The 24,238-nt window shown below is 39.1% G+C and overlaps 1 protein-coding gene across 4 annotated transcripts in view; it reads left to right on the forward strand.

Annotated features, from left to right (window-relative positions):
* LOC113007751 (dehydrogenase/reductase SDR family member on chromosome X) overlaps nt 1–24,238 on the forward strand; it is a 49,359-nt gene that overhangs the window by 12,413 nt on the left and 12,708 nt on the right. Inside the window, exons 1-3 of one of the 4 annotated variants that reach the window (XM_026144650.1) lie at nt 3,001–3,576; nt 5,150–5,257; nt 15,712–15,780. In XM_026144650.1, the coding sequence (XP_026000435.1) occupies nt 3,471–3,576; nt 5,150–5,257; nt 15,712–15,780 (283 nt within the window). In that variant the 5' untranslated portion in view covers nt 3,001–3,470. Of the gene's footprint in view, nt 1–3,000; nt 3,577–5,149; nt 5,258–15,711; nt 15,781–24,238 lie in introns of those variants that run through there. The other 3 variants (XM_026144649.1, XM_026144651.1, XM_026144652.1) reach the window with 3 other exon arrangements.

The raw sequence follows: 24,238 nt of genomic DNA on the forward strand, positions 1-24,238 counted from the left end.
TATACATGTACACGTGTCATTACAGGCTTTACACCCTGCAGCTCTGGATAAGTCTACGCTTTGAATCTAACCTGGATTGTCTGCCTCTCGCATGGCAAAGACTTCTGAGGAAAAGCTACAAAAGAGGCAGCTCAAAGCCAGAGAAAAAGCTAACATCAATTCACACAAGCTGTTGCACTCCGGAGCCCAAATTGCCCATGACACACCCAGAAAATTCCCTTTCTTCACAATATGACACTTCACCTCCCATCTCTCGTGGGTAGCAGTTGATCAGGAACAAATACAAGCAGGGGAGTAGAGTGTTAAGGAAGAGCGCATCGAATCAGTATATAAAAACAGTTAGGGCCATTTTCTGCTAAAAATATCCAATACCATCTTCTTACCCAGAATAAGTCTATGAAAAAAATGAAATAAAAACTGCATTTTAACTAGCACACACACATGCACCACACACACACACACACACACACACACACATAGACAGATCCCGCAGAGCTGTTGTCAGCCTGGATTTACAAAATAAGACAAGTTGGGCTTTGCAGGCAGCCAGTGGTTGTCATCAAGACTAGGTGACTGTTAGTTGGAGCTATTTTGATGCTGTTCACATGTTATTTGCTTCACACACCCTCCTGTCACGTATTGTTCCCAACATGTCTCGCGTGCGTTCAAACGTATGTGGGAATTTTTGTGCGCGTGTGCGACTGTGTATTCATGTGTCTGCCTGATTTCCCATCATCCCAAATAATCATCCCACAGTCATGCGTGAGATGTGATTTCCGTTAAACAATAGCAGGCCGGCTCGCCTTACTGACCCACAACCTCTCAGGCTGCGGGTGAACAAACACTCGTATGTGTGCACAACTCATCCTCTCAGCTTGAATTCACAGCAGCACATGCACTTTTGACTACACACACAGCCTCCGAAGCTCAGCCTCCATCAGGGTAGTGGTGATGACACAGTTTCTTTATGTTGATGCTCATTTAACTGCCTTCCTGAGCTGACTTTAATAACCGAGGCCAACTGCATGTCACTGCAGCAGTAGCCTTAACCACTGCATACTGGGCAAGAAGCGAACAAATACTAATGATTTTCCTGCCAAGAGGGGAAAAAAGGGAAGTTATTGTGAATGCCCCAGACCTGTCTTTAACACAAATGGTTGTAATTTTATTGAAATGAGGGACAGACTGGTTGGCCTACTTTGAGTGCCAGTGATGATTCAGCTCACACTGTTAGCCTGTTCGTCACTGTAGTAGGTAATCTGTTCAGATGTGTAGATTATAGATGAAAATGGGCAGTCATTTATGTTTTTAAAGAAACTTTAATTTCACCTTTTGGGACAACCACTCAATCCTGGGTGGTATTTGTCAGTCAGGTGTCAATCAAATACTACACTTTTTCTAACAAATTGAAGATATTGCTGAAAATGGAGCTGCCAGGCAGGAGGAAAACAGGAAGACCACAAAGAAGATCCGTGGATAGTGAAGGAGGACATCCTGAGGGTTAGTGGGGGCAGAGGAGGATTTTCAGTTCAATTCAGTTCAATAAATTTTAATTATATAGCGCCAAATCACAAGAACGGTCGCATCAGGGTACATAATACTGTAAGGTAAAGACTCTAATATATACAATATTTCCCACCCCCCACCCCCAACAAACAGACAATCCCCTATGAGCAAGCACTTTGGTGACAATGGCAAGGAAAAACTCCCTTTTAACAGGAAGAAACCGTCGGCAGAACCAGGCTCAGGGAGGGGCAGCCATCTGCCACGACAGGGTGGGGATGAGGATGCTAGGGATCGGGTGAGATGGAAGCAGATGATCCAATGTGGAGACTTTGAAAAGGAGAGGCCAGAAAAAGAAAAAGAACACATGAGGTTTTCAATATCGCTGCATTTTACTGTTGTGGTCACACTGGAGCCAGGCTTGAGGAAAAAAAAATCAGACAAATAAAGAATGATTAAAGGTTAAGAATAAATAAAAACAAGAGTAAATAAAAACATTTTGCAAGAAATTAACCTCCAGTTTTCACCTAACTATTTGGGATATTATAAGAATGTTTGAAAAAACCCATAAGGGAATTGTGGGGTTAATTTACACCATAATAGAATGAAGTTGCCATTGTTGAACCATGTATGAAACACTTATTTAGAAGAATGAAGGTGCAGAAAAGTCTAAATGTAATATCCCTCTGAGGTCACGGGGTCTCGGGAGGATACATTTATTTTTTAAACTTTAATCTTTTGTCTCAGACAAAAAAAAAGTCTCAAGGAATCATTTATTTAAGCTTTAATAATTCATTATGTCATCATGCTTTGTGTCGTTGTCCTCTATATTTGATAGCTGCTTAAATAAGTTGGTGCTTGTGACCTCTAAGTATCACACAAACTCAGAATCACTGTACTCCATAGTGGCAGATGACACAAAATGTCGGTGAAACTCATCCGATAATGTCTGAAAATATCTTCTTGACATTTGATTCTCTGAGCCCAGTGAAATGGCCAAAGATGTTCAGTATCTGCTGTAAGCAGGGGGTATTGGTCCTGATTAGAAGTCATGGGGTGTCACACAAAAGTGCCAGTAGCTTATCTCTAGAAGTGGAAAAATAATTTCTCTGAAGCTGTAATCCTCACTATCATGATAGGTGCTATAAATATTTATGAGAAATTATGATGACTAATTTATTAAATCATAAATTCATACAGCCTGTTAGTGTGCAGCCAACTTCAGTTATATCATAGTTTGTCACCTATCTAAAATAAATAAAATACCATATTTTGATTCTTTTTTAGTTAGTGCAATCAGGATTTTCACAGCTGAATTCCTACATTTCACCATCACAGCAGCCGCCAATAAAAGTAGGCTGGTGTGGAATCAAGTGATCCCTTGGGAAGAAAAACTGACAGGCAGACCAGAATTCACTGTTAGTTCAGACTAACCCTGCTCTAGAAACTTGTTCTTTTAAGTGTAACTTGGGAAATTATGGATAAGACTACTATGTGTCATCCCTCAGTTGATTTTTGTCGCGTGTGACCTGGCTGGCAGCAGTTAATCAGGGAGTCAGTGAGCTGAAGGGTGCAATATGCTGGATCTACAGATAAGGATCATACGGCACATCAAGCAGCCAAGGAGCAGCGAGGAGAACGTGTCCCCTCCATCATACACTTATTTCAGCTTTACAGCCATGTGACAGATGACTTTAAGGGATCATGATTTCAAATAGCGGCTCTACGGGGAAAAATCTTTTGAAAAGTCAAGATTTTAAAAATAGATATGTCAGGGAATTGTTAGTCGTCTAATTTAGTAATCTAAAAATGGAACATGAGTTGTTAGAAGATGTGTTAAGGAAGGAAGCGATGTTGGACAACTTCATATTGGAACGCGTCCCACAGACGTAACTGCGTTGTGGTGGTTTGCTCTGCCTCTGCACTGACGGCTCTTTCGGATACCAGCGTTACACATCCTCGCAGAGATGTTGTCTGCTTTTTGGTGTCATCTTCTGCCAGCTATAAAGCTTTACCTGCTTGGTTTAAAGGTGCTTTTGCTTCAACTGCTAAACGGACCTTTGAGGCTGCCAGGTCGGTTTAACTTTAGCTTACGTTAGTTTGACAAGTTGTAATTCAGTTGTAAGTGACAGCACGGGCAACCAAGTTGTAACCAATGAACGTGGGTGCATTATAGTCAGCACGGGTTATCATTGTTCATTAGTACATGTAGCGGTCATTTACTATGTTGCACTTGCACATGTTAACACGATGCTAGCTATGTTAGCTAGTTTGTGTTAAGCTCAAAACATTAGCGAAAAAAATGATCATCTGTCGTCTTGTTTTTGCCGAATTCAGCCGAATAATTAACGATTGCGTAGAACATCAACGTGTCCTTTCCAAAGTTTCTACGATTGCCACCAAGCTTTGTGAGGTTAAATGTGCACTTTTCATAATGCTGTCTGGGCTAGTTCGCTCGTCGCCCAGAGACAGCGCAACTTAATTTTGTTGCAGACACCTGGTTAACTACACCAAAACTATAACCATGTTTTTATTTTAGGATTATTATTATTATTATTATTATTATTATTATTATTATTATTATTATTATTATCTTACTGAAATAAAAACTAAAAAGAGACGTCAGAAATAATCCAAACTGAAATTATATTGCTAACTTAGAAAAATAACTAGAATAATTAAAAAAAAAACAAAAACATTGTTTTTTAAAAAAGAATTTATTTATCTAATTTATTTTTGTTCTTTTTCAATGTGGTTAACATAAGCTCGGGAGGCACTGGTGCAATGATTTATTCAGACTGAGCTTTCTGAATGAGTTCTGAAAACTTATTGCTCTGGATAAATACTGCTCACTGCACAATAAATAAAAACTAACACTGAAACCATTAAAATTTACTTAAAACTGAACATTTTTAAAAACTCAAACTAAACTGCAAAGTGCCAGAATTGTGATACAAACCTGATGTTTTAGTGATACAGCATATGCAGACCCTTCTTTGCAGTTAGTTTCACCTAGCAAGAAACAGCAACCTCCAGAAACCACTGCCGACCAATCCAGAAATACATATTTTTCCCCAGCATCTAGTGGTTGTATCACATCCAATGTGGCAGACTCTTCCAGTCTTCTTGAAAATTGACAGGAAAGGGTATAGGAAGAACTCATGTGTTCTCTGGAATATGAACTGTAACTACATAATATATCATATGTTACTAGGGGAGTATAAGGTGAACAATATCTGCTGTCAGTTGTTTTCTGATATTTAACTCTGTTAATTTGAGTGTTATATCAGTGTTTCGTGTTTCTGATTAAAATAAATCAAAATCTGATGGCTTTCACACATTTCATAAAATGCTTTTTTTTTTTTTTTTAGATTTATTGAACTTTTCTTCTATTTTGCATTTAATTAAGGTCCCTTTCTGTTATTATTTTGTTGCTACTGAACCCATAAAGTAACTTTAGTAATGAAAGAAAGTAAAGAAAACTTGTTATTCAGTACAATGGAAATAAAAAGAAAAAAATTCTACAAAAAGCCCATGTGTTTTTTACTGAGTTGTCATCTATAGAAACATCAACCTGTCCTGAAGAAGCTTCCTTATCAAGTGACTTTCTCTTTGATATCTTTGTCTCCTCTTCTGCTTCTGCCAGTGATGCCCAGACAAGATGGCAACGTTGCCATAGTGACAGGAGGAGGCAGGGGAATTGGTTATGAAGTAGCTCGCCACTTGGTCAGACTCGGGGCACATGTTATCATAGGTACTGTATGAAGCACGTCAACACTGATATGCAAACAGCACAAACACACATGATTTCCCTATAGGCTGGCTTGTTCACATACATAAACATTAACTGCACAAATAGCTATAAGAGATGTGGCCTAATACTGGAGAAAGTAAGACAAAAAAAATGATGTTTCAAAAGATTCACACTCCTTTAAAAATTCTGATCGCTTTCTCTGTTGGTCCTTGATTTTTTTCATTTTGAAAATTATTTTCTTCTTTACACTTTATGAACTTTGTCAGGCCCAAAACTTGGAATACTGTATGTCACATTACATATGCCTCAGCTTTCCAGAATCTCTATTACAATGCAGGAACAAATACCCAATGTATTAACCTCTGTTAATATCTGTTAAAACATGCACCAATATCAGTTCCTTTGATAAGTGCTTTTATTTTACATATCACACAATTACACAAAAAGTACATTGTGTGTAGGGTGTGTAGCTGTGTGCAACAACAAACTGGATAGGTCCGTCTGCAGGTGGAAAAGTGCTGGCACGATAACCCTGTCTAACCACATAAGATGGTGAGAATACTGTAGTCACCGCTAAACAGACTTTAATTAGTTTTTAAATTGCTGTGCAGCACAAATGTAGGGTGAACGTAAAAGTCTAGAGCAGTGAATCCAAATGGACTCACCATTTGTTAGATTGAGGTAAGGTATGCTAATGGATGGGATGATACACATACTAGGTCCAGCTGCTGCAAATGAGCTGTCAAAGTGTCGTCACCTTGCATTCCAATCAAAAGAAGAACCGATGACAGATATGACTACAAGAGCACTTTGAAAGTTTGGTTTGCCCTTTGGTGTACTTTGGGCAACAAAAAATAGTTTGAAAATGACTGGTGTAGAGGAGGAAATGTCAGTATTTTTTAGTTGAGTCTCTGTTAATCCTGGCAAATTCTGAACAAGGCACCGCAGTGATAGCAAAGGATTATATTGACTTTTAGCAAGTACCACATATTGATTTCAGCATAACATATTCTACTGTGGACCACAAACTGCATATACATACTGAGATTGCATACATGGCTGTTGCACATGAATCAATTAGAGGCAAATATGCATGTGTGTAAGTTGAAAATATTTAAGTTTCCATCTCCAAAAGTTGATTCTGTTCATCTGGAACAGAATCAACTTTTGGGGATTTACTTTCCTGGATGATTGAGAATGCATCAAGACGATTTAAGTTTCCACAAAAAATCAGTCTCGCATTGTGTTGCAAAAGCCTCTTGGCTAATAATCTCTCACAGACTGGATTTTCTTCATTCCACAGAAAATCAGAAAAGGAGAACTAGCCAATTGTCAGCTGTGTCATTTAACTTAATTTTTATAGTGAAAAGTAGGAGACTAAGAAAAATAAGCAAATTTACAGAAAGTCTGGGTACGTTCTGAGAATATCTTAGTATTTGAGCCCAGTTAGAAGTTTGTTGTTCTCAAATGAAACTTTGCTTAACCTTTGGTCTGAAAACAGAAGGACAGACATTATGGTCAGTGTTCTGTCTTCACCATTATCCCAAAGCACCAGTGAAGCTGGATGATGAGGTGTCCATGATAACATAAAATCTATTATAGACTGATCAAACCACAGCTGTATAATACCCAAGGCATCCTCTGTTTGTCTACCTAAAAGCGTACTGTTGTCAGAAACCCTCTTGACACCTCATTGATTCATGCTAAGGGTTGGAATAGCTTCAAAACTGTTTGTTTTCATCATTAGGAAATGTGTGTGATTCTTCACTGTGAGGAGATTTAAAGACTTTCAGAGCTTCACTGGGATTAAAGGGCTGTTATCAAATTGGGTGTTAAAATGCAAATTCAAGGATTATGACAGGCCTTTTCGCATAAACAAGGTCTGCTATTGTTCCATTATTCATTTAGCTATATTTATCGTGGGAAGGTAAATGCAGTAAAACCAAATGTTAAAAAATGAAATGCTTCACGTTACAGCTTCTTTAAATGTTCTATGTAAAAATGTATTTCATGCAAAAAATACAAAAGTGAATTTGAATGTGTAGGCAAGGCAAAATATGCAAAAGAATGTAATTCCAGAAGTAGTTTGTTTAACTGAATATAGTTTAACATAACAAATGATGTGCGTTGTTCTAATTTTAGCTACCATCAAAGGTTTGGGGGAAAATACAGATAAAGGCTGTGAGATAATAGCAATTTAGAAGTCTGTGTATTTATGTGTACTCTATATAAGTAATCAATTCCAGGTTTTCTATCATGTGGCATGTCTCTTTTTTTCATTTCATGTGCCACATGTCCCATGCCACTCCTGCTCTACCTGCCTAGAACCACTTGCTAGAGCAGTGATTCCCAAATTTTTTCGCTAGGCCTCCCTTTGTTTTAGAAGAAAATCCCCCCCCCCCACCACACACACACACACACACACACACACACACACACACACACACACACACACACACAAACGCATCCTCCAACTACACACACATTTCAAACCTCAAACCTTTTGTAAACAATTAAACAAATACGAGAAAACTGCAATAAGTTACGGGCAGCAATAGATCAGGCTATTAACTCTTTTATGCTACGTCCACACCTACACGAGTATTTTTGATTCCCCCAGCTTTTAGCAGGTTTTTCTATGTGTTTGGGCCTTTCGTCCACGCGTAAACGGCATGAATAACTGAAATCAGAGATTTTTAAAAACTCCTGTCAGGTTGGAGATTTTCGAAAACTCTGTTTTTGCGTTCACATGTAGACGAGGAATACAGAGTTCGTCACGCAACATTTCACATCGCGCGTGCTCCCGACGCAAGGAAAACAAATTCTGCAGGGGAGACCTACCTTGGCACTTGTGCAGGTGAAGCCAAAGGGAAGATATGCTTCACCATATTTTCTAGTCTTTGGCTTGGAAGGAAGCTGGTTTGGAAACAAATTTGGTGATGCTTCATCTTCTGCTTTGCGTTTGTGTGGGAGCCCCGTCAAAAACCTCTCCATTATCTTGGCAGTGTCCAAGCATTCTTTTTAAAAAAAAAATCATACCGTGACCCCCCCACAATGGCTCTGAAGACGTTTGCACTAGTTCAGAGTTTTTCTGACTATGGAGCACAAGAAAGGCAGCTAACTCAAGTGATGAAATAGTGTTCTGTCTGTACTTAACAGACCAATTTTAAATAGTACTTTTAGGCACTTTGTTAGTAGCAGCCATTCTCATTTCTTTAATTGAAATCATGAAAAAATGCCAAAGATAATTGTTTCACAAGCATAAAACAGTATTTTTGCAACAAGGCAATTCGCAAAAAATCTTTAGCCAAAAACTTGGCATATTTTGGCATGGACTTCACTGTGTTCTTAAATAAAATGTGTAAACTGCGCAAGTTGAGGACAGATGGAAAAAATGGCAGTCCTTAAAAGGTATTTAAAGCAGATAAACTGTTTCTTAAAATCATGTCTCAAGACCTGAAACAGGAACTGAGAGATTAGTTCTTTTTCTAACTTCGCTCGGTGTTTCACTATGGGAATCGCCTCGGCGTACGAGGGGGCGGAGCCCTGAGCACGGCTCGACAGGTCTGTCATAGACAGACGTGGTGTCATTGGAGCTTCCGTAGTTGGTCACGCCGAGGCGATTCCCATAGTGAAACACCTCACTCTGTTATCAAAGAACCAGGGATTACGTTAAGTAACCCAACGTTCAGTTCATCTACTCTTTGCTGAAGCCTCATCAGAAATGGTCTCGTGGAAGGATGGCTGTCAAGAAGCAGGGAAACAGGGAGAAAAGGCTGACGTATACTAAATTACACAAAAACTACAGGACCAAAAAAACAATAAGTGAGTTTTATGGAGTATTAAATCTATATTTTACATTTTCTGATTTAAATTGTCATCAGTACATATGAAGGAGGTCAGGAGGGATGTCCAACTGTCAATGTCTACAGTTATCGGTAAAACACAGTGGAGATGCTGTTATGGTTTAAGGCTGCATTTCAGCCGTGGTGTTCGAGATCTTTTTAAAATCTATCTAATTATAAATATAGGAAAGACTTCGATCAACCATGCAGTACCATCTGGAAATAGTCAGATTAGCAGCTGCTTTATTTTTCATCATAATTATGATTGCAAACAGACTATCAATGTGGGAAACAGATATCTGCATAAATACAATGGAACACTATAAGTCATGGTTTGGAATCCAGAGCCTGGACCTCAACATTATTGAAGCAGTGTGGGAATGTCTTGACAGAATGTTATGGGGTTCGATTTCAACTCACTCTTCAAAGACTGGTCATAAATCATGAAATTATTTAGTTGAATTGGTGCTTTTTTCTTTCTTTTTTACATTTAAAACCTATATTAGGTGCCGAAGTTAAGCACATTGGAGATGCCATGCACAGAACAGCAAAATCTTCTAGGGTGAGACTACATTTTCTATTCTGTCCACGAGTTTAAAAACTTTGAAGAAAACTCTGCTTTATTCATTCAGAGTGTATAGCGCAAAGTCAATGTCAGAGTATCCTTGGAGACGGTTTGAGCAGAACATAAATTAGATGTGAGCGCCATGTGTGTGGGATTACACTCACAAAATCAATCATACCAGAACTCGGATAAGTGTCTGTTGTAGTTCCAGACAATCCTATGTGTACCGAAGTTGATCCCACAGCTGATGACTGAGTGTATCTCCATTTCAAATATGCCAATTCTTTGAGGTAATTCATGAAGTGAGAGTATTTATGGTAAAGTGGATCCCTCTCTAGTTATGTAGTGGATGCATATTTCAGGTGGAGTGGTAGCATAGTATCTGTGTGAAGACAGTTAATGGCTTAAGCCTTTGAACTGTCAAACACCGGAGTTGGGTATTAAAAGCATGCACTTGTGCTTAAAATACATTTCACTAGGTATTGGATTAAAATGATGCGGTCCAGAGCATTTTTTAAGATAAGATAATGAAATTTAAATTAATCTTTGCCATGGAAGACTTTGCTTCTTGGAAAGGTTTTTATAATTTCTTTATAGTTGGAGGAGGTGGTTGAAACGGATGACTTATAGCGAAATACAGTGGGGCAAAAAAGTATTTAGTCAGCCACCGATTGTGCAAGTTCCCCCACTTAAAATGATGACAGAGGTCAGTAATTTGCACCAGAGGTACACTTCAACTGTGAGAGACAGAATGTGAAAAAAAAAAATCCATGAATTCACATGGTAGGATTTGTAAAGAATTTATTCGTAAATTAGGGTGGAAAATAAGTATTTGGTCACCTCAAACAAGGAAAATCTCTGGCTCTCACAGACCTGTAACGTCTTCTGTAAGAAGCTTTTCTGTCCCCCACTCGTTACCTGTATGAATGGCACCTGTTTGAACTCATCATCTGTATAAAAGACACCTGTCCACAGCCTCAAACAGTCAGACTCCAAACTCCGCCATGGCCAAGACCAAAGAGCTTTCGAAGGACACCAGGAAAAGTATTGTAGACCTGCACCAGACTGGGAAGAGTGAATCTACAATAGGCAAGCAGCTTGGTGTGAAAAAATCAACTGTGGGAGCAATCATCAGAAAATGGAAGACATACAAGACCACTGATAATCTCCCTCGATCTGGGGCTCCACGCAAGATCTCATCCCGTGGGGTCAAAATGATCATGAGAACGGTGAGCAAAGATCCCAGAACCACACGGGGGGACCTGGTGAATGACCTGCAGAGAGCTGGGACCAAAGTAACAAAGGTCACCATCAGTAACACACTACAACGGCAGGGAATCAAATCCCGCAGTGCCAGACGTGTTCCGCTGCTGAAGCCAGTGCATGTCCAGGCCCGTCTGAAGTTTGCCAGAGAGCACATGGATGATACAGCAGAGGATTGGGAGAATGTCATGTGGTCAGATGAAACCAAAGTAGAACTTTTTGGTATAAACTCAACTCGTCGTGTTTGGAGGAAGAAGAATACTGAGTTGCATCCCAAGAACACCATACCTACTGTGAAGCATGGGGGTGGAAACATCATGCTATGGGGCTGTTTTTCTGCCAAGGGGACAGGACGACTGATCCGTGTTAAGGACAGAATGAATGGGGCCATGTATCGTGAGATTTTGAGCCAAAACCTCCTTCCATCAGTGAGAACTTTGAAGATGAAACGAGGCTGGGTCTTCCAACATGACAATAATCCAAAACACACCGCCCGGGCAACAAAGGAGTGGCTCCGTAAGAAGCATTTGAAAGTCCTGGAGTGGCCTAGCCAGTCTCCAGACCTCAACCCCATAGAAAATCTGTGGCGGGAGTTGAAAGTCCGTGTTGCTCGGCGACAGCCCCAAAACATCACTGCTCTCGAGAAGATCTGCATGGAGGAATGGGCCAAAATACCAGCTACTGTGTGTGCAAACCTGGTAAAGACCTATAGTAAACGTTTGACCTCTGCTATTGCCAACAAAGGTTATGTTACAAAGTATTGAGTTGTATTTTTGTTATTGACCAAATACTTATTTTCCACCCTGATTCACGAATAAATTCTTTACAAATCCTACCATGTGGATTCATGGATTTTTTTTTTTCACATTCTGTCTCTCACAGTTGAAGTGTACCTCTGGTGCAAATTACTGACCTCTGTCATCATTTTAGGTGGGGGAACTTGCACAATCGGTGGCTGACTAAATACTTTTTTGCCCCACTGTATATCGAATAGAATAACTGATTAAAGCAGACTGAAGGTTTTGATACCACTGTGCCGGCAACAAAGACAAAATCTGGCTCATACGTAGCACATGATGCACAAATCAATTTGCAGGTTAAACAAATAAAATATTTTACTCTGTCTCCCCAAGTACGCTCATTCCCAACTACTAATTTGTCTGAACTGCAGCTCAGAATAACAGTTTCGTATACCAGGATTGGATGCAGCCTCTGTACTGTGAGCCATTTTACCGTCTCTCATTTTATTGACACCTATCCTACCTTTAAGTGAGAAATCCTTTTGTGATTGGCTGTTACTCACTAACAGAAGGTTTGAATGGCAGGTGAATGGAGCCACTTGAATTGCCGCTTAAATCCAGAGCTGTCTGCCTGAGGTGACATATTAAGGTTAATCCTTCTCTGTATCATCATACAGATCCAAGAGCAGAAGAAAGGAAAACTTGGAAACTGAGCATTTAAAGCAGCATAAAGCCTGAGCTTGTCACAGTACTGGGTCGTGTGACCCAGTGTTTGAGTTTTTATGTTTCTTTTGTATTCATTCGTGTTCTAGTTTAACTCATCTAGTTAATTTCTAGGTTGCTGTTTAGTCCTTTGTTTCTTAGTTGTTTATGTCATCTCCCCTGTACTAAGCGTCCCTGGTTCGTGTGTCTACCTGTCATGCTTCATGTCTGTGTGGTTCTTGTTATCAGGTTTGCATCATGTCTAAGTCTCCATGTTTCCTGTTTTACTTTGAAAGAGTCCGGTGTTCTTTGTTTATTTTATTTAGTTTCACTTCCCCTGTCCTGTCATTAGGGTCATGTGTGTCAGCTGTTCTCCCACATGCATTTCCACTTCTTCTAATCATCCCTGTGGGTATTTAGTCTGTGTGTTTCATTCAGTCTTTGTCGCGTCGTCTGTGTAACCTTCCCAGTTATGGCTCGTCATAGTCGTCACCGTTCTCATAGTCACAGTCATAGAATTAGTTTTCGAAGTTTCATAGCTTTATCACAGTTTCATAGTCTTGTATAGTGTTCAGTGTCATAGGTTTTCACAGTCAGTTTAGTTGTCTTGCCAGCACTCGTCTTAGCTTTTGTTTTGCCCTCTGTTCAGCCATAATAAAGGCTCACCTTTTGTTAAAGTCATGTTACGTCTCCTTGCCTGTGTCTGCTCTTGGGCACTGCTCTAACACACCGGCGCACCGTGCCGTGACAGAGCTTTGACTAACAAGTATTTTTAGTTTATGCTGTGATTAAGCGTCTGTACATCCATTCCCAATTCAAAAAAAGAGTATTGGTTAGAATTTCATCAAACTTGTTGCTATCCAGATTGTCCTCCACAGTGTCTCTGAGATTTACAAAATGGACCATAATTTTTATTAAGTTTGACCCAAATTGAGTGACTGAGCCCATAAACTCAGCAGAAAAGCTTGTGTCAGAAAGCTGTTTTTCTATAGAGTTCTATAGGATGACAAGTCTGTATAACCACAGGTGTTGCTCCTTGGAGGCCATTAAATAAATTACAGATTTAAAGCACTTCCACATTGGTTTCAGTTTTCAGACCCAGACTCTATGTCCATCTTTTATAATGTTTATGGGGAAAGCACAACAGGTCCCCATGCATGCATGAGATTGTCAGTAGTTGGCAGTTTACGGTTAACTATTATTCCAGGTCTTGCTCAGTTTATCCATTTGTTGAGTTTCAGCAAGAATATGTCTGTGAATTAATTAGGTTACTTTTTCAACTCTCATCCCAAAATATTTAGTAGGCAAACTATTTCCTTGGGGCACGTCTTTTAATCAGTAGCTATTTTAAAGAAGAGCTTTGTCCAGAAGCAGTTGTGAAGAGATGTGTATTCAATTATATGCAGCGTTCTTAGTGAGTGTTGGCAAATGGGCAGAGAAGCCTGCTAGAGGGGCACTAGTGCGTTTGGAAAAAAAAAATCTGTTTGTGTGAGATCAGGCTGTTCCTGTCCTGAATGTGAGTGTTTGTGGCACGTCACTCAGAGAAGCTGCATCCTTCAGCCCTGCCTGAACAGCGGTGCATCAGGGTACATGATGCTGTGCCCTTGAAAAGGTCTATGTGATAATCCAAGATAAGTGTGTCTATGTGTGTGAGCAAAGCGGAAATGAGCGTGTGCAAATAGGCTATTTGTGTGTACAAGTTTGTGCGTGTCTAGTCATCCGGCTACATCTAACGATAGCAACAGTCATCTTTTTAACACCGTGGAAATTGAATTGAGCTAAATGACAGGACATTAAGTTCCTTAATTTACCCTACGTTCGGCATAGGGTGTGTGGTAGATTATTTTTATGAAAGAGCTGTTACAGCCCCTTGCTCCTGTTGCACTGTGAAAGGAAAATGACTTTAACTATGATAGGAGCATATCATGGACTTTTTCACTGTGAGAACTGGTGTATTAAAATGATATTGTTAATATGGGGATAATATATTTATTACAATGATCTTAGAAGGCAGCACATGATATGTAGCTCTCTGCATATTTTGTCTTGTGCTGCTGGAGCATGTAAATTAATCTGAACAGTGCATTCAATATGGAACCAAAATAGAGAGCTGTGGATCAGTGTGTTTAAAGGTCTTGTGTTTATGAGTTTATAACTCAGATCTGATGTTGTAGATGGTATTACACGCCATTTTCAGTTGTCACTGAGCACTGTATGAATCTCATTTTCCCCCACTAAGTATAATAAAACAGGTAGGATGCTTAACAAATTTATTAGACCAGCTGTCATAGAACAAGAAAACACAAATTTTTTCAAAGAAAGAAATATTCAGAACACAAAATGACGTGATTGTTTATCAGGCAAATAACAAACCCAGTTTTCATTTTTTGCTTAAATTTGAGGCAGACTGGAATTCTCTGACAAGTCAGAAATTAGTCAAGCATAGCATTCATATACTAAAACAAATTTTGGTGTTCAGGAATGCAAGTAAATTACTGTAATTTGGCATCTTAAGCAAAAATTAATAATATGCATCACTATATTTTCTGCTATTTTTTGTAAAACACTGAATTGGAAAATTCCTGAATAACAAGAATGAGGAGCTTGTGCATCCTGGTTGATAAATCATTGCAGAAACGTTGTAGAAACTTTGGGGCAGCTGTGGTATAAACATTATATTGGATTGTGGTCTAATAAATTCCTTAAGCACCATATTTTACCCATTTATTTTGCTTCTACCAAATAGCTTTTTAAAATATGCGGCACTCTGATATTTCTTCTGATATTTTTGGGATCAAAATACTTATTATTATAAAAGTGTGCTCCCCACTTTCCTGTCTGGCTATGCTGCCTGGATCCAGTGATGGTGCAAAAAAGTATCTTTTGACTGATTTCATATTCAGAATGTTGCTGTTTGACTTTGCAAGCATTAAAAGATTTTAGCCAAAGAAAAATCACATTTTTTAAGGTAGTTTTTCTTTGGCTAAAATCTCTTTGGTGAAGTGTCCTCATATAGCTTGTTTGAAGTTAGATGGTACTTTCATAATAACTCATGCTTTTAATAATATTATACTTTCTTTACAGGCTTGCATTTAAAGTCTTTACTGAAAAAGTAGATGTATTGAATCAGAAGCCTTGTTAATTTTCCTAATTTCTGAAGGGCTAAATTTTTGCACTGAGTGTTCTTTCATTCGAAGAACCTTTCTTGGAAATGTGTTTTTATAAGATGAAAGACTGACAAAAAAAAGGAAACCTGTATTTTTTTATAAAAAGCCTCCAAGGTCTCGTCATATATTGTATTCATTTGTGTGTGTTTGTGTGTGTTTCCTTCTCTTTGAGGTGGGAGAGATGAGCAGGAGGGTCTTGCAGCTGTCAGAAGGATCTGTGAACACTACAAAGAGGCCAAAGGTAACATTGCAAACATTAAACGCATGCACACGCAGGCAGACACACGCATGCGTACGCACAAATGTTGTTGTTTTAGCAAGCCGCTGTTTGAAGATAAAGGAAAGAGCTGCTGTAGTCTACCCCGTAGGCTTTTTTCCAGTCTTTACCAAACATACACACATGATTTCACAGTTGCAGGTAAACCTGAACACACACAACCGCACATACATACAGTGTCAGGAGTGTTGTAGATCCACTGTAATGAACATGAGGAGGAAAATGATGCAAAAGGATGTGAAGATAATGATAAAAAGTGCTAAATCATTAGCTGTACCAGCTTTTTTTTCTAAATAAAATAGGAAAAAAGAATCAGGAGGTGGAAGAAGATGGGAAACACAGAGGTGGTGATGAAAATGGGAAGAGACAAATAATAGTAGAGATATATCACTTCATCGACAACAGCTTACAGGGTTCTCTTTTTAAATCCCATGTTGAGAAATTGATTCGGCTGACCTTCACATCACCGTAAATTCCACTATAGTGCCGTGACTAAGAAGACTGTACGAAATAGCCTTGAGATTTTACCACCTCGTAAGGTGCGTCAGTTGCTGTTTTATTAAAGAGGTGTTCCAAGATTGGTACGCTTGCAAAATCAGGTTTTAGATAGTGTCTGTAATATTTGAGGCATACTAGAGCTACTTATGTTTTCCTTTATAAATGTACAGTTTTTTAATATTTTTTATTTAAAAAAATCTTCTTAAAAACTAAAACAATGTAGTCATTTTACTTGTTTTTGGATCCAGAATGTGTGTGGTAGTGCCACATTTGTCCAAAGCTATTAAAAACACTTTGGGTTAGCTACACCATTACACTGTGTAATGATACTGTATGTTCAAATGTTTCCAGTTTTTCCAATACCTGACCATTGACGATACGTTCATGCTTATTTACTGCACTTACTGTGAGTTTTAAGCTTTTGGGACCTTGAGCTAGCAGAAAAAAGCTGTACGCTGTTTGTCCTGTCAACAACAAACTTTATAGGATTTGTATAAAAAATACATTTACAGGTTTATCCTGTGTTTCTTCATTTGTTCTTGAGATGCTTCTAAGGTAAATCGTGAACACTTTGTAGAGGACATGGACATGTAGCACATGAAAACTAATATTAAAACCGTGCGCATGCATGAAACGATGCCACAACGAGACACCATAGAAAGTAAATGACATTCCACTAAATAACTGCTGGTGACGGGAAATGGGCCAGTAATTCCAGGCAAGCAATTGAAACAAGTCATAACAATGCGAATGAAGAATTTTGCTGTTTGACTTATGATCTGGCAGTAAATACATTAGAGGGTTACCTAGGCAACCAGACCCTGGATTGCCTGCAAACGGCCGGCCTTCAGTTGCAAAGCAATAAGCGTGTGTGCAGGCGAAAATGTCCTTTTTGTCAGATTCCAATGGGTAAAACACTTCTTTAGACATACTAAATTGTCATTCATGATGACCATGAAATATGGTACAGTATTTAGAGCTAATGCTTCCAGTTGGGAAGGGGGATCTGGTTTATCTTGCTTGGCCTTGCACTGAAGAGCAACAGAAGGCTGGTTGACTGGGTCCCTGCTTGTGTGTAAGTGGCTGTCAGGTACAGAGACAGCGGCCATGTAGCCGGTGTCATTGAAGTCGATTTCCCAGGACGGAGCCGTGGTGGAATTGATTACTTCTTTTGTAATTGGCAGGCACTGAAGCATAGGGGACAAGGGGGTGTCTGTAGCCAGATGCTTATGCACTGAATGAGAATGTGCTGATTGTGTATGCGTATGTGTGTGTGTGTTTGAGACTATTTGAATGAGACAGTAATGGATTCTCATTAGTATGTGAGGCAGGAGCTTTAAACATCTCTGTCCAAATGCCCTTTGGCATCCTTCCCAGCGTGTGTACATTTGTCTGTTATGAGAAATGGGAGACAGCTCATAATACATAGGCTGTGGAGGTGATTCTCTAACTGGGGACTTGGCTAGACAAGTCCAGGTCCCTTAGGGTGTTTCAAGGTGTCACGAGTGGCAAAGTGTTTTATTTCACAATCTCAATGTAGAGCACTGCGCAAAAGTCTTGAGCCACCCTTCATTACTTTATATTTTGCTTCCAAGGACACATTTAAAAAAACTGTTCTTCAGGCTTTTTGACATTGGCTGCTTTTTCACTCATTTTCCGTGCAGTCCCTGTACCTAATTCTCAGAGGATTTGTTTGTTTGTTTGTTAAGCCACTTAACACTTACTTTTTTACTAGACGCCTGTCACATAAACACATAGTTTCTTCAGTTGAATCTAACGAAAAATGGCAAAACATAGTTGGACAGGCTTAAATTTGTATTTTTGCTCAATGTGACCAACGGGATAATTCCTTAAGAGCTATTTGCTGAAAACTTGTCATGTCTTGGCATCATGTGTACTATGTCCTTAAAAAATATCAGGAAACTGGACAAATGGATGTAAAAAGAAGATGTGGCAGGCCTAAAACATTTTCTACAGCATGTGAACAATATTTCAAAGTCTTGTGCTTAAGAAAAAAGCAGTTGGCACTTAAGTTGATCCATCTACTGTTTGCTGAAGACTCATCAAAAATGGTCTTAGTGGGAGAATGGCTTTTAAGAAGCCATTTGTAAAGAAAAGAAACGGGAAGAAATGGCTGAGGCATAAATCCGAAATCTTTGGTTCAAATTGTCGTCAGTATGAACAGAGGAGGTCAGGAGACAGAGGTACAACAGTGAGGATGTGCAACATCTGTAAAACACAGTGGAGGGTCTGTTGTGGGGTGGGGCTGTGGTTATTTAGTCTGTGGTGTTGGGGATCCTCCATCCATCTATATAAATGGAACAATATCAGTCAAGGATTGCCTACAAGAGTTCAGGTTTTCAATAAATCTCAATAAATCACTGTATATTTTTTCCAATTTTCCTATAAAAATATAAAGAAATGATGAGTGGCTCAAGATTTTTGCACATTATTGTAGAATTACTTTATGCACTCAGATTTTATATATAGATATATAATGTAATTGGCCGTTTAAAAAGCAGTTTTTTATGGGGCTGTGGTGAGCAATCTTTTTCATGCCTTCTTTATAAAAGCAAAATTCCTGTTACACAAAAAGCACCCTAAATGTAGATAACACATTCTGGTTGTTAATCCATTTTTTAAAACACTGAAACAATTCTACTGAAGAAACAGGTTTCCATAAATGACAGTATATTATAGGTCAGTCCATCCATTTTCTACGACTTACTGGGTACAGATTCTGAGGGGAGCAGTCTGAGCAGATATGTCCAGATCTTTCTCTCCCTGGCCACTGCCTCCCGCTCTTCTGGGGGGACATTAAAATGTTCCAATTCTGGCTGAGAGACATAATCTCCCAGGCGTTTCATGGGTCTGCTCCAGATTCTCCTCTTGGTTAGATATGTCCAAAACACCTCGCCTAGGAGGCACCCAGAGGCATCCTGGCCGAATGCCCAAACCACCTCAACAGGCTTCTTTCAATGCAAAGAAGCAGTGGCCCTACTCTAAGTCCCTCCTGGATGACTGAGCTCCTCATCCTACCTCTAAAGGGAGAGCCCAGACCACTTCACAGGAAGCTTGTTTCTGCTGCTTGTATCTGCAGTCTAATTTATTTGGTTACTACGTGCCATTGGTGGGCAAAGGTGAGGGTGGGAATGTAGTAGATCAACCCGACTGATTACCAAATCATCTGTAAAAAGCAAACGTGAGTCTAAGGCCACCAAAAAAGTGCATCCTAGGAATTTTGGTTGCGTCTAGAAACTCTGCCATAAACAAGTTTGACTTGTTGCCGGCAATGCAGACCAGGCTCTGACTGTGAGCGATTGTAACAATGGGCATGATGCTTCATACTTCAGAGAAATCCACCAGAGGACACCCCGAGGGATATAGTTAAATACTTTTAAGTCTACAAAATACTTGTAGAGTTGCTTGGCAAATTCCCACACACCCTCAAGTATACTTAAGAGGTTAAAGAGCTGGCGAGTGTTCCACGACCAAGACGAAAAAAGCATTGTTCTTCAGTAAAGTTTATGTATTACTAACTGTCTGCTCTTTTGAAAGGTGTCACACAGCCTCAGGACCATGCATTTCACTATTCAGTGATGTTATTCAAGTGTTTGTAAGCTGAGGGATTTTTAACATTTGTTTTAATGTGTAAAGGTGTTTTTGGTCTATTGGGAATCATGTAGCAGTACATTTTGCACTCTAAAGAGGTAATGTCCCTTGGAAACCTCTAGCAAAATCCTATGAAACATGCTAATGATTTTGGACTGCACCTGGGCGCGAGACAATGAAGCTTAGAGGCTTTTACTTTAAATTATGAACATGCGCGCACACACACACACACTGGGAGATGCAGGGTATTTCTGTGTTTTGCCACAGGCAGCGCTGTCTGCCCACTAACTTTAGTCACGGTGCACTTGAAAGTAACACATTGTGCCTCAAACCAAAGGCCTAGATTAGCAGTGTGAAACAGGGGACCCTATGTGTGTTTGTCTGTCTGCTTAGCACACATTCAAATTTCTTCCAGCTTAGGTAACGCAGCTGCTGCCTTCTTACAAAAAACATTGTTGTTTTACCTAAGCTCTTTAACTCTAAACAGAATTTAAGTGCAATGGGATGTTCATACAAGGTTGACCTTGTTAGTGCGCGTTTGTACCTCAGGGATTGTTACGTGGTTATAAGCGTGATATTGTGAATAATTTTGAACAGCAATTAGTTTTGAGCATTTCTGTGATTTCTTTTTTGGTCCGTGTGAAACTGACTCACAGTAGCCACATATTCACATTTACAGCTGTCTTGAAAAGCAACGTCCCATTAGCGCTGCACGCTGGACTCGACCAGCCAGCCCCCTCTCTCCTACATCAGCCGAATAAAAACGTCTGTGGAGGAGCTAAGACTGGCAGGCTGCCCAGTCCTAATACTCTTGAATTTCACTTTGTTGTTTATCAGATTTAAAGTCAAACTATTTATATTCCTCCCCCCCCCCCCCCCCCCCCCCCGGGTCCCGTAAGATGTATCCTTCGGGGAAGATGGTTCATTTATCTTTTTAGTCAGAAAATATTGTTGATGGGTAGAGCTGATTGGTTAGAAACTCAAGGGAATTTATGACTTGACTCTATACTGTGGTATATTAAGAACAAAATATTTTAAATAAATAATGAAACTAATGAGTGCAATGCAAAAATCAGGCTTTTCATGCCAAGGTATTTACTGTCACCTTTAAAGCACTGAGTAATGCAAGATCTCCGGCCTGTTGTCTAGCAGAAGAGAAATTTAATGTGTTTGGCACTGATGCATTTTAATATCAGATTTAGGTGTAATCCAGCTTAATCAAATCTACTGTAGTCAAAATCGGGACACAAGATGCATGTTAGAGCCAGGTGGAAAGGGAGGATTTGGGGTAAGAGAAACAGGCTGTCCTGACATAATTTTTTTCTTTTTCACTGTGTTGCTCTTTTAGAGTTGTTTGGCCAAGAAACTGAATGAAAAATAACACTTAAGAATATGCTTGGGAATGGAGGGAGGTTTACTGTGATATTGCAAGTTGGGCACGAGGTGAATCACATAATCATTACCTGCCGATCATGCTTTAGACTGGAATTAGTGTTTGTAAGATATATATATATATATATATATATATATATATATATATATATATATATATACACACATACACACATTTCTGCAATGTTTTGCAGAAAAATGGCAACCAGAACCCCCAGATCCTCTATAATTTCCTGGATTGATATGACAATGCAATTTAGCCACTCCAGACATACTGTGTTGACTGTAGCTTTGCAGCAGAGCATGTCAGAATGAAATTTGAATGGACATTTCTATTGCATGCCTAGCCTACATATTCTAATCACAGTTGGAGCATGCTAGTTCAGACAGGATTAATTAGAGCAAAATCACTTTGAGTTTGGAGCAGCTAGCCTAACAATATTCATGGTAAATGAAAGCATAAGAAATTTTTGCACGTTTTTAATTCACTTACTAATTTTTTGTCTCCTTTCTAGTATAAGTTTAAGTTAAACTGAACAGCTTTTCAATTGCTTGTCATGATTTGATTCAGGCTAAATCAATAGTATAAACACTGTTTTTGTTTTCTGTATTAGTCTCATAAAAATATACGATGTTAGTTTTAGGTTTTAGGTACAAAATCTCTTAGATTCTCTGTATACTGGTGTCACAAGCTACTTGTAATCTACATTAACCCTTTAAAGCTGGTCGGAGCGGGCATGCTCCGTTTTGCGTAACTATTTTTACGTCCCGGTAGCACTGCAACCACTTAAGCTAGTGCAATAATTGTTTTTGCACATGAAACCGGAGGAGTTGTACTTACATCTTATGCCATCAGCTTGTCCTAAGTCACAGTTTCCTTCCACATATAGCTTTGCAAAAACTGCATAAAAAGCACTTGCAGCAACAAAAACATAATATTCCAGAAACACGCTTTGCCGATCCGATCAGCTGTTTGTAACACTTCCTACGTCCATCAGCACGAACTATCGCATGTCCGCCATGACCTGCCCGAAACCGGAAGTGACGTCATTTTGCGGAAATGTAGTTTTTTACTATCAGGGCCTTATGAGCCTATACTGGTGTTTTTAAAAGTTATGTTTGACTTTATGACTTTCTGTGTCGTTTCTGGGATGCTTCGAACTCATATTGCACTAAATTAATTACTCACTATTAAAATTTGGGCTATAATGGTTGTATTGATGTATATTAACTTGAAATGGTTCCAAAAATGGCACTACAACATGTAAAAATATAATATAAGCTCTGGCGGACTTGGTTCTATGGTAGGTCTTAAAGGGTTAACCACAAGCCACATGAAGATAGTGCTTCCTTCAGCCGTTTGCAATTACTACAGAAACTCCAAAGAACAAGCACCTTTTGTTTCAGCTTTTTGTGTTGCTGATGTAATTTTTTGATAGTGGTAAGCTAGTGCTACGGACCCAACCTTCACTTTTAGGGATTGGGCCCTTTGGAGTAATTTAGAGTGTTGTTAAAGGTAAAAGCTGCGAGTGAAGAAAACGTCTGATGTGTCAGACCACAGATATGCCCTGTGCACCATCTTTGCTGTTCCTAGAACAGCTCTCTCCTGGAGAGATATCTCGGATGTTATTCCTGGAATCTACTGGAGCTCCTCTCTCAGTTTGGGGATCACAGGGACCACTGTAGCCTTTACCTTCCCGATCTGCAGTAGCTGCTCTGGCTCCTCCCTTGGTATTTCTCAAGCTACTCATGTTCATTCTTCCTGATGTTGCTATCGCTTAATATTGCTAAATATATACGGCTATAACAGATATAGAGATATATTGATAGCGTGTCTCCAAACAACAGCATGAATCACATTACCTTTACAAATTAACCTACATTTTGAGGAGGCAGCCTGCTCTTCTCAAATACATGTAGGTCAGGCATATACCTCAACATTCAGTCCAATTTGGATCCATTAGGCTCAACATTTATTTTTCCTGGTTTGTTTGTTTGTTGGCTGATATGGCCATTATAGTGATGGGTGGTAAAAAAAAAAGATGCTTTGAATTTCCCTTTAATTTTGTAATTTTAGATTACGCTCATCCCAAAATAAATACATAAAATTGCAAAAAATAGAATTAACATAAAAAAGCACCTCTGCTAAACAGTTGTTGTTGTTTTTTTGGAAATTCAGTTTAAAATGTTACCAAAGGACTTTCAATCAGAAAGGGTTTTATTTTTTTCGGTAGCTCTTATGCTACTGTAGTTACTCTGATTGTGCACTGATGTGGCAGAACCCATTTCTAATCACATTTAGTGTTCAAAATTACAGACACAATTGTGCCTTTCCATCCACTTGGGACTCTAAGAGCAGCTGGTTGAGATGAAAAAGGGGAAAGGGAAGGTGACAGTTCACAAGCTTTAAAAGCAACGTTAGAAATGGCTGCTCTGCCATGAAACCATCCTTTGACTTTTGATCCCCTTAAGACTTCAATTCATACACGTGAAACCTAACGTTCAAGGGTCGTTGTGTGTTTTTTGTAGGCAAAAATGAAGCATAGTACAAATGTGTTACTGTTTGTATGAAACTAATTGTAAGTAATGCCTTCATCTTGTTTCAGAACTATTTCATATGCAGATATAAATTATTTATGGTGTTTTTTAAAGTTACAGTAATTCTTGGCTGTGAATAACTAGAAGTCAGCTGTTATTATTATCTTTTACTTATTTACACTTGTGCTTTCCCTGCTGTAACATGTGGAAATGTCTTTATTTTAAAAAGGTCTGAGATTGTGATTTAAGGCATTTTGTCACATTTAAAATCAGCATTAAAATTACTTTACTAATTATTTTAGACCTGCCTGTGTCAGCTTTGGCAGCTTTTACTGGAACTGAGTCCCGTCATCGTCTTCCAACCTTATTCTCATAGCAAAGT

Source organism: Astatotilapia calliptera, chromosome 16, assembly GCF_900246225.1.
Source record: "Astatotilapia calliptera chromosome 16, fAstCal1.2, whole genome shotgun sequence".
NCBI lineage: Eukaryota > Metazoa > Chordata > Actinopteri > Cichliformes > Cichlidae > Astatotilapia > Astatotilapia calliptera.